The 11097-nt window shown below is 48.4% G+C and overlaps 1 protein-coding gene across 1 annotated transcript; it reads right to left on the bottom strand.

Annotated features, from left to right (window-relative positions):
* On the bottom strand, positions 1-10869 carry CHGB (chromogranin B). Its single transcript, XM_057396934.1, has 5 exons — positions 10725-10869; positions 6864-6907; positions 5486-5579; positions 2047-3797; positions 1-403 (listed from the first exon to the last, which is right to left on the bottom strand). The coding sequence occupies exons 1-5, from the start codon at positions 10771-10773 to the stop codon at positions 320-322; spliced, it is 2022 nt and encodes a 673-aa protein (XP_057252917.1). The 5' UTR covers positions 10774-10869; the 3' UTR covers positions 1-319.
* Between the last annotated feature and the right edge of the window lie 228 nt (positions 10870-11097).

Raw genomic sequence — 11097 nt, 5'->3', positions numbered from 1 at the left:
AGATCAATGGTTTTTATTATTTCAAACTCAGACAAATATGTTTCTGAAGAACACCAACACAATTATTTTCACAAGCATATTAAAAATATCTGCCTTGCATGGAAGGGTAGAATACCAAAATTCATGCTATTCAAATCTCAATAGCATAATAGCAAATCAAAGACATTTTCAGCTGTATAAATCACTACACTATAGTGGACAGTAAATAGTATTTCCTGTCTTTAGGGCAAACAACAATCCAGTGGCAGTGAATTTACCACAAAATACAGGTATTGTGAGTGCAGCTACACCGAGTTTTGAAGCGCCAAGCAGCTCATCTTCAGCCTCTCCTGTTCTCATTAAACTTCTCAGCTATTTTCTGCAGCTCCAGATCCATAGCGGCCAGGTTCTCCAGTTCTTTTTCCTGGGGAGACAATAAAGAGCATTTCACACATAAAATAACATTGCAAATGTTTTGTTCCATGAGAACAAGAGACAGAGACTGTTTCTGAGGCAGAAACCTCTCACTTCTCACTGGTCCCTGGGCAGGCTGCTGGGGCGAGCAGTGTTAACAGCAGTGCCTGCAACACATACTTTGGGGATTTGTGTAATTTCCTCCTTTTAACCAAATTAGGGCTGGGGAATGTATCAAAGTGCTCATTCTGAGACCTGGCCTAATTACAGCTTAATGTTTTTAGCTTTAAAGCACCATTATCAGCTCTGGGGCCCCCAGAACACGAAGGAAAGGGACCTGCTCAGGCAAGTCCAGAGAAGGCCACGAAGATGCTCTGAGGGCTGGAGCAGCTCTGCTATGGAGACAGGCTGAGAGAGCTGGGGTGGGTCAGCCTGGAGAGGAGAAGGGTCCGGGGAGACCTTACAGCAGCTCCAGTGCCTAAAGGGGCTGACAAGAAACATGGAGAGGGACTTTTGACAAGGACCTGTAGTGACAAGACAAGGGGGAATGGATTTAAACTCAGAGGGGAGATTTAGATTAGATATTAGGAGGGTGGTGAGACACTGGCACAGGCTGCCCAGAGAAGCTGTGGCTGCCCCATCCCTGGCAGTGTTCAAGGCCAGGCTGGACAGGGCTTGAGCAACCTGGTCTAGTGGAAGGTGTCCCTGCCCATGGCAGGGGGTTGGAACTGGATGAGCTTTAAGGTCCCTTCCAACCCAAACCATTCTGTGATTATCTAGCAGTGACCTCCTGCTATCTCACAGCTGCTGCTCCCTGAGGTGTGCAGTTTCTTGCTGCCCAGGTGAAGACCCCTTAGGAGGCTACAACCTTGTGAACACAGTGGTTCAGGTTTATGGCACGCAACCAGCACAGTGTGCAACAAGACGAACACCTCTACCTTAACAGATGCTGGGGGGGAAACACATGCAGCCAATTCTTGCTTATTACGACAACTTGCTAACACTGTTTAACCTCTATATAAATGATTAAACCTCCACTGCTCCCAGCCCAGCTCTGTGCAATACATACAGTGACATACATGAGGAACTGATGGGTGTAGAGTCAGTTTTCCTGGACATAACAGGAGGCTCCAGAGCAAACCAGGAAGTTCAACAAGAAAAGGACTCACATCCATGGGAACTGTATGCACGAAGCGGGCTTACAAGTGCAAGCCAGGCTCTGCTCTGCTGTTACAGCAGAAGTCAGTGGACAGCTCCATTTCACTCAATGTCTGACTCAGTTTTCATTCAATTTAAACACCCCGACAGACCAAGTGGTGCTTGTTAATCACCTCTCTGCTCCTTGTTGTTTTATTAGTCTGCAAGACTGTAGAGGGCCCAAAGAGGAAGAAAATCTCCTTTCTCTTCCTTGTCTTGCTGCAGGTATAAGCTAATATATCTAATGTGTCTTTATTTTATGAACTGTGCCGTAGGGCAGTTCTGCTGAATTTGTTCAAAGAAAGCAGATTTTTGTATCATTTAAGACCTCTCAGTGTGACTTAAATCATGTTTGTGTTTCAATAAGCAGTTTACCAGCTGCCCTGGGAATGGATTTAGAAATGTGCACGTGAAATCAGCTTCCCCTGGCTTTGCAGGGAGCACTGGCACACGTACCTCCTCTTCCGTCAGAGGCCTCTGGCTCAGACTTCTCCTGTCATTCCTCATGTGACGTTTTTTCATGTCTTCCGCAGAACTGTACAGCTCTGGGAATTCTGCTGATTTCTTCCTGTAACTCAGGAGTTGTGCGAGTGAATCCATCTTCTTGTACTGCCCTTTCATGTCGTATCTGTTCATCTTGCCAAAATTCCTCTTCTCGCCGCGCCCGTGGTTCAGAGCGCTCAGGATTTGCTTTTTCTCCCACCAGTCATAGTCATTATATTCAGGGAAAAGACTCTTCTCGTCCAGGGTGGGCCTGCCTTCCTCTTTGCCCTCCAGAAGCTGCTCTCCTGCGCTGTCCCTCTTCTCAAAATGCTGGCTCTTCCACCACAGCAGCGGGTAGAAAGACCTGTAGGGTGCTGTGGTTCTCTTGTTCTCTGCAGGGAGATGGCTTCTGTACTCTTCCATCTCTGTGTATCTTCCCTCCTCCATGTTCTCTTCATTTTCCATCTCATCACTGCTGTGATGCTGCTTTTCTACTTCCTCCTCCTCCTCACTGTTGCCAGGGTAGCGCTGCTGCTCTACCCTGTCCTCAGTGCTGTAGTGTTTTCGGGCCTGCCCTTTGTGCTCTCGAGCGTATGCTTTCTGTGCCCCTTCATCTTCATTGTCCCACAAGCTGTATCTCCCTCCAGCACGATGCTGCCTCTCCTTGCTGCCACCGCTGAGGTACCTGTCCAGCTCTTCCTCGCTTTCATCTCCAAGATACGCCCTTTCCTCAGGATGGTGCCTCCTTGCCTCATGTGATTCATCACGGTGTCTCCTCTCCTCGTGCCCTTTCTCATTACTGTCTTCACTGTGGTGATGCTTCTTGTTCTCTTCCTCACTGCTCTCTTCACTCTGCTGCCACCTTTCTCTGTATTCCTCAGTTCCCCGCTCTGCATGGCTCTTCTCCTCCACCTCTTCAGACCCATGCCTCTCCTGATAACCACTCTTCTCCTCACGCTGCTGCTCAGACTCTTCATGGTGTTTTTGATGGTGGTTCCTTTTGTCCCAGAGAAGCGCTCCCTCTATGTTTGATTCCTCATGTTGTTCCTCTTTCCCACCTCCACGGCCCCTCTTTTCTTCAGAGGTCTCACCCATTCTGAGCTTCCCTTGATAATGTTTGGGTCTGGAGGGTTGCTTTTCCTCCTCTGTTTCTTCACTTTCATCAGATTCCTCATGCTCTTGCTGATGGGAGAAACCACGTACCTTAGACTCATGGTAGTATTTTTCACTCTTTTCTTCCTCTGCTTCTCCCTCTTCACCTTCACGAATTCTTTTGTAAGGGCTCTTCATTCCCTCCTCCGAGTGCCAGTGGCCCGTGGGGCGCTGATCATTCCCATTAGGCAGCTCCTCTGTGCTTGTGCCTCCGGAGTGGGGCTTCCTGTTGAGAACAGCATGCTCTGCCTCTTCATCACGGCTGTTGCTCTCTTTGCTGTCTTCTTCACTGAGGTAGCTCTTCTCCTGCTCTTTTCTGATTCCCTGATAGTGTTTCTTTTCTTCTGTATGCATAGGTGCGTAGTGTCCATCCTCCTCTTCCTGGCTTTTACCTTCTTCATGATCAAGTTTCTCCTCATCACTTCCTTTCATGTACATTTTAGACTCCTCTTCTATCTGACTCTGTTCTTTCTCCACACTCCCAGTTTGATGTTTTTCAGTCTCTGCTGGGTCTTTCAAATGCCTCACTTCGAGTTGTTTGTTTTCACTTCCCTCTTTGTCATTTCTACCACCTGTAACAACAAAAGCAGCGTAATGCAGTAATCCAGCTCTCCACTGAAGCGCAGTTTTCAGTTTAAATAGATAACTGTCTTCCCAAAGTAACAAGAAGATTTGGACAGAATCAGTGTTTTAATTCTGCTTTTCAAATTAGCCAGTTTCTAACATTGTGTACATTTGCCTGGACAAGCATTAGCTACTCTCCATTTAATTATGTGTTTATATAAGTTCCACTGACATTTCCAGAATAATTCTTCCTCTCTGGCTTTTTTCCCTGCTTGTGATCACACTTTTAGTATTGAATTAAATTCACCCTCATTCCCATTAAAAAAAAAATCAATGGGATCTGGAGCTCGTTCAGTTCTCTGAATGCCAGGTCTTATCCATCACATACCCTTATTCACAAAAAAGACAACCATCTCTTTCAAGCTACTCAAAAATATCGGGGGCTTTTAGCACATTCTAAAAGTTCTAAATTGACTGAGTAAAAATAGTTACTTCATAATAGTTTTTTTTAATCAAATGCTGCTCCTCCCACTATTTCCACACTAAATGAAAGTCTGACATTGACCACAACGGTAACGGTCTATTTCTATGATGATATCGTTGCTTCACTTGTGTCCCGGTAGCATCAGAAATAGCTCATGATTCCTAGAGGTTTTCAGACAATAGCTGTGCAGGTTTAAAAATAACTCCTTATTTCCGAAAAGCTTCCCATCACCTGGTATCCTGTGCAGTGAATCAATTGTCTAATGGCAAAAATATGGTCCTTGCCCTGCTCTTTGCAGTAAGCGTGCTTTTATTTTCCAGAACATGGCAAATGTACTCTTTTTTTCCCCTGCAATCAACAATGTCATAAACAAAGCTCAGTGCCTGATGGCATTCAGCATCTCCTAGAAATTTGGAGCTGAGGACAAATACAAGTATTCCCAAAGCCCCAAACCCGCTGTCTTCTGATGACTTTATTAGGGCCATGCATTATTCCCTCTATGAACAAAGAGGAGTCAGGTGGGTTTCACGATTGCTTCCTGCTGGCAGGTAGGGTCAAGAGCCTTTTTATTGTTCTGTAATCACATAAATATAACTGGACAGAGGAAAAAGATGTGTGTGTTGTGCAGTTTGGCACAATGTTGAACTCAACCACGCTACACTACAAGCAGAGCTCAAGCATGCAAACAGGCTTACACCTGACACAGGCAGCTGAGCACGGTGCTGCAGGAATGAGCTCATCCGAAACGAGCACTTCCACAGGGATCCACAGGGAGCTTTCAGCACACATCTCCAGACCTCTGGAATCAGTACCACAAATCATTTCCAGGCTGAGCAAAAGACTCCCCTTTCCCGAGCTGGGCATCGATTCAGCTGCCACCAGGCACAGGAGCTGTGCTGATTCAAGTGGTGGTTATTTGAAGCAGTTCACACTCTGGGAAGCATTCAGCGTGTGGCCCAAACCTCTCAGGCTACCTAAAGAACTTGTCCCAGACTCTCCAGGTGGCTTAAGTAGAGAGCCACATGTGTTATCCTGGAATCCCTGACAGTTACCAGGTCAGGCTGTTTGCTCTGTGAGCAAGACAGACTGAACAGAAGGAAATGAGAATTCTGACAGCTTCACATGGGCTGAAATAACAGTTCAGCAGCTGCAACACAGGACAGAATCCATCTACCAAATCCCTTCCAGAAGCTCAGGTGATGTTGTACTTACCCTTCCTCAGGATTTCCTTGCACTCGGGATTAATTGGTGGGGCATTTGGCTTGGAGAGAGCGTTAGACAGAACCTCCACTATGCACCGTGTTACCTGAAGGAGACAAAATAGGAGAAAAAATTCTCACAGCAGAAATGGAAATCCTGCTTCTGACCCAGCTAGGGAGGAAAGCTGCTTCAGGATTGGAGTTAAGGCTTACATTTATGAGTTTTGAGTAATCCCCACCTCTAACACAACTTGCAACAAGTGCTTTGCTCCTCACTCCCATGCCAGTAACAGGAGTGTAATCATTAGCTCTTTTTTCTCCCCTTTTCTTTGCATAGGTAACAGGCTTCTTTAAAATACTAAATACCCTATTCAGTACAAAGGAGAGTCAAACAACATGAGGTAACAGCACCCTAAAAGCAAAATAACCAACACTACACATGTTCAAAAGATGAGGATCATCCTGTAGGATCTGTCCAAATGAGGATGCTGCGAAGGTGTTACCAGAAGTACTGCTTGGATTGCCAATAAATCAAAACCACCTTTATACCCACTGTGACACGTTCCATTTTTCCTGCCCTGCCTCTTCAGGGCTTAACATTCAACTGGGCAGGCTTCTGGAAACAGAGGAACTCAATTGATTTAGGGAAGCTACACAACCTCTGCTAGTCCTAAGTGCTACCAGAGCATGAATTCTACCGGAGTGTGAACTCCTGTATGAATTCATGCATCATTTTCCAAGTGCTGCAGCTGTTGGTTGTGAGCGAGTGCTCAGATCATCAGCAGTATAAGAGCCTCAGGCTGACAATCTGGGCGCCCGGATGGGAGGACACAATAAAACATTCATACAGATGTCTGTGCTTTAACTGTTTTCAGTTATTACCAGGTGTTTACTAACCTAAATTATTACACTGTTAAGCAGCGGAGAGGGTCTGACGTCAGGTTACAGGGTCTGAGAGCAGCTAATGGCATCTATTTAATCAAGCAGGTTAAGAATCTCTTTCCAAAGCAGGAGAAGGCAGGACTGCATTATGAAGTCCATCACGTAGTTGGCAACTGTAGTTATTTCATCTTTCTTCACAGCTGCCATCTCACTTTTTACAGTTCAGTAAGATGTACTATCAAATAATACTTCAGATCATTTCTGGGGCAGCTGTACAGTGTGTAACACCACACTGACACAAGAAGCCAGCTTCCATTTTCATCAAACGCACTGAAGTGCATGCAGGCATCTTCTGACAGCTAAAGGGACTCTGAGCTCCACATCACCAATGATCTCTGAAGAGTTTACCCTTAGGGAAGAAAAGCATTACCCTGAGAGTTTAAAGACAAAACATGAAGAGCATGAGGCTGATTTCTCTCTGAAATTTGCTTTCACACCCAGCTACTCACCATTTCTTCAACTTGGTCTTTTTCCACTGGAACTGCACTGACACCTAGAAGAAAAACAGATTATTACAGACTCAATAATCCTGCAAGAAGCATCACTGACAGGAGTCCTCAGTCAAATTATGCACAAAAAGAACATACACCGAGAAACAGAAAGCAGTGCTCAAATCCCAAGATAAAAGCTATATTGCAAGTTAGATCTTCACGTCGCTGCACGTGTCTGGTGGTGAAAAGCCAGGAAACAAGCAAGGCCAGTTTGCACCTTTTGGCTTCTGCAAGGGGCTCTGGGTGCCCCATCATCACTTCTCCATTACAATACCATTCTTCAAGACTTTAAAGCAATTGCTGTCCTAGTCCTGCTGGAGAAATCCTGTCTTACTTGGATGGGAAGTGGCATCTCAAGGGAAGGACAGAGCCAGAAGGGACAAGGAAAACTCCATTCACCAAGTGGGCCACTATCACCCCAAGAAATAAGAAAAATCAAATCCCAGTGGAAAACACTGCTCCGGGGAAGCAGCACAACCTGCCTGAATCTCTGTCCTGAGAACATGTGGGGTATTAACAACTCCTTGCACCAGTTCTTCTCAGTCCAACACATCTGCTTATGGAAGGAAGCTGTTGCAAATGCAGCCTCCACGCTGCTTTGTTTTGCCATCACTGCTGCAATATGTCTCCAGCTGCCTAATGACCTTGGCTGCATTATTCAAGAACCATGTCAAGTCTTATCCACCTTGAGGTTTGCAGAAGTGAAGTTAAGCGAGTCTGCCAGCCACACACCAGTACGTAGAGAAAAGGCTCATTGTATTGGGGCTTCATGGACTTACTGCATGGTATATAATCACAGTACACAAAGGTACAGTTGGGGTGCAGCTCTGAAGTTTCAACACAAGTCAGGAAAGTCATCTACCACCCTCTCTGCAATGCTGCTTGGTCGGGGACAGAGTTCTTCTGTATCAGGTTAGCACAGAGCAGGTTATGGAGATGAAGGGGGTCACTCTACAGTACAGTGGCCAGGAAAACCAATACTGCCCAAGGAAGCTTCCCGCAAAGCGGGCAGGAGCCTGTAGCCTTGTACTACTGACAGCAGCAAACCCTTTTCTGCTCTTCTGTGCCTGCAGCGGAAGCAGACATCCCCTTGAGCACTGACTCTGTGTGTAATAACTGAGCACAGCACAATAATAACTCTCTTGGTATTTCCGCTGCCCTCTATTTTTGCTCCCCAAGCACATACGTAGGAAGGTGCTTCTCCAGCCCCCGTCTCTTCACTGCGTATACAACTGCGCTCAGAGAAGGGAACCCACACAAGGCTAGCACAGAAGGGATTCCCCTAAAATAGCACTGCATCCCTACCCCATCGTTTCCCCTGAATGCCAGATGGTGTGTGGGGAGATGGTGCTATCAGAGCCAACCCTCTCCCCACCTCTTGCGTTCAGGGCTGACTGAGCCAGGCTTCTGGTTACTTTATTTACTAACCTGGTACGCAAACAACTACCACGCTGCACAGTGCTGATGCTGCTGCAGCCCAACCTGCCCGCATCCTCCATCTGAGGATAAGGATGTACATACACACAGGGGTAGGAGGCTGGCAGCAAAGTTCCTTCTACTAGAACAGTGTTAACCACTAAAGGAACAGTCTCCCAATCCCAAAGCGGTTGGAGACACTGCTCTTATAGCACGAGCTGCTCACGGTCACCACCTGCATGTAAAGAGAGGGGACGACCCACTTCATTGCCTCTTGATGAGGCTCCTCTGGTCCTCCAGCCCAGGAGAGATCATGACATGTAGAAAATCAAACATCTGATTTTGTCCTGTTAGTTGTGATGCTGCCACAGTGCATCTCCTGCGAGTTACACCCAGTTGATGTGGTAAAACACAGAACAGACAAACTTCTGAATGTCTTTTGCTATGAGAGATGCCAACTTGAGCGCTGTGTCAGTGGTGCAGGAATATAAAGCCAGGCTGTACTCGCTGCCTTTGCCCTGCCACTCCAAAGCTCCCGCCTCTCTAAGGACATCTACAGATAGATTAATGACCAAGCAAGTGCTTGGTTAATGATGAAACCTGGCACGCACAAAGAGGAAGCACGGGCTAGGCTATGACAGCACAGCAATCATAACGTCAGAAGAAGCAAATAGAACTGAACATATGCCGTATTAACCTGCCAGAGGAACAAAATGAATATCCAATCCATTCCAGAGCCTGAAATAATACATTGAGGCAGCTTCTCTGCCAGAGCCAAGATAGGAAGCCCGTGGGGAGCAAGCGTGCCCCACTTTACACTAGTGCTGGCAGCGCCAGCCCATGCCAGCTGGCAAGAGCTCCCTTAGGGCCATGCGCCAGCTGGAGATGGCTGCCCAGCACCTCTGCCTTTCTCTTCTCTCCACGTGTGGTCAGGAGGGGTGAAGCCATCGCCCTGGCACCGCTGATAGCACCAGGCACCCTCACGCCCAGCAGACATACAGCTGCAGGGATTCACAGCAGAAACACAGCCAGAGCAAGCACCGAGATGGAAAACCTCCCCCTGCCTGCACACAGACCCACACAGTGAAGCCAAGCCCTGGGTCTGCTTCCCCCTCCTGAGCCAGACCTGCCCAGGCAGTTATGTGCAGGTTATTTGATTTTGCAGAAGTGCCGAGACCTGATGAAGATCACAAAAAGAGGATGAGAAATGCAGGACAAATTCACGTGGCTTTTGCTCGTGTCTCCAAGACTGGGACACATCTTTTGGTGGGTGCCTGATGAAATCCCCGCATGGCTTTGTTCCATTAATGCTGATGACTCAGTGCAGTGCCATTGCTCATCAAAATGTCAGCAAGAACCTTTCCTAGGAAAGATCACAAGAACTTTGGCATATTGATTTGCAGAAGGAGCACTAGCGAGTTCTTGAAGTTAATGTTTCACCTATTCCCAGCCCCGAAGAAAGTCCCTTAGCTGACTGACTCTGTCTGCCGTTTTAAAGCAAGGATGTAAAGAGGTACCCGACCTATTTTTATGGCACAAACAGGAAAAACAAACTTAGTAAAGAATCCCTATGGGGTCTGTGAAATAAGTCTGGTGAGCTTCTCGGAGCTGGGGTCTCTCACCCACCTTCCACCCTCCCTTCTGATTACAACAAAGGTACCTGAAGGATGCCAACTTCATTACAAAGCACAAGTCCCAGAAGCATTTTGACACGGAATTACTCAGCCCAGAACAACACTGATTCATTCAAGAAATGATGTAGCACATATAAAAAGCTATAAAGCTGAGCCGCCACCTCATCCTATTGTGTTTAATCTTCATCTCACAGCGTGGATTTAATGTTTAGTGCCAAACACCAAGAACATAGTGTTATGTCAGTTAAAGATGCAGAGCTGCTACTTTACAGTCATCCCTCAGTATTAAGGACTAGGTGGCAAATACCTAGCAGCACCACTTGAATGGAATTTGTGGAAAGAGACTGTACAGAGGGCGGGGAACAGGGCCGTAACAGACCATAGAACCACAGAGCCCAGCTGTTATCCCAGCACTGCCAAGACCACCACCAACCCCTGTCACTGAGGGCTTCATCTACACGGCTCTTGAGCACTGCCAGGGATGAAGGGGGAGCAGCGCACAGCAGCAGCGGGTGCGGGACCAGCCCCAACACGGCTCCGGGCAGCCCCACCGCCCCCGGTCCTGCCTCAACCCTGCCTCGTACCAAGGGGCGACCCCGGGGTGACGCAGGGCGCGCCGGGCATGACGTCATGACCCAGCGGTGTCGTCACCCCTCGGCTCCAGCGCTCTCCAGAGGCAAAACCCGCCCGTCCCCTCCCAGCCGCCCCACGGCCACGGAGCGGCCGCGGCGGAGGCTCGGGCGCCACCCGCCCCTCGGGTCCCGCTCACCTGCCAGGGCGGCGGCGCCCAGAAGGCCGAGCAGCGCCAGCGGCCCCATGCTCCGCTCCGCTCCCTTCGGCTCCGCTCCCTTCGGCTCCGCTCGGCGCTATTTAAAGGGGGCAGAGGGGGCGGAGGAGACGGGCGGGGGGTGCCGCTGGGAGCCTGCGTCACTGCGAGCCCCCGGGGGCGGCGCCGATACCGACACCCCCCCACCGCGGGCCGCCCCCTCCCCATCCCGCCCCATCTCCATCCCCTCTCCATCCCTTCTCCATCCCCTCTCCATCCCTTCCACCGCGCCCGTGAGTCGAGTTTCTCCCAGGCTGGGGAAGCCGAGCTCGTGTTCCCTTCCTTTGCAACTACCTACCAGGTATCTGCCTCCTGC

The sequence above is a fragment of the Pezoporus wallicus genome, unplaced genomic scaffold, assembly GCF_028554395.1.
Source record: "Pezoporus wallicus isolate ANWC-B61680 ecotype Strahan unplaced genomic scaffold, APGP_CSIRO_Pwel_v1 contig_7265, whole genome shotgun sequence".
In the NCBI taxonomy this organism is placed as follows: Eukaryota; Metazoa; Chordata; class Aves; order Psittaciformes; family Psittacidae; genus Pezoporus; species Pezoporus wallicus.
This window is presented reverse-complemented; position numbering and strand designations above follow the sequence as displayed.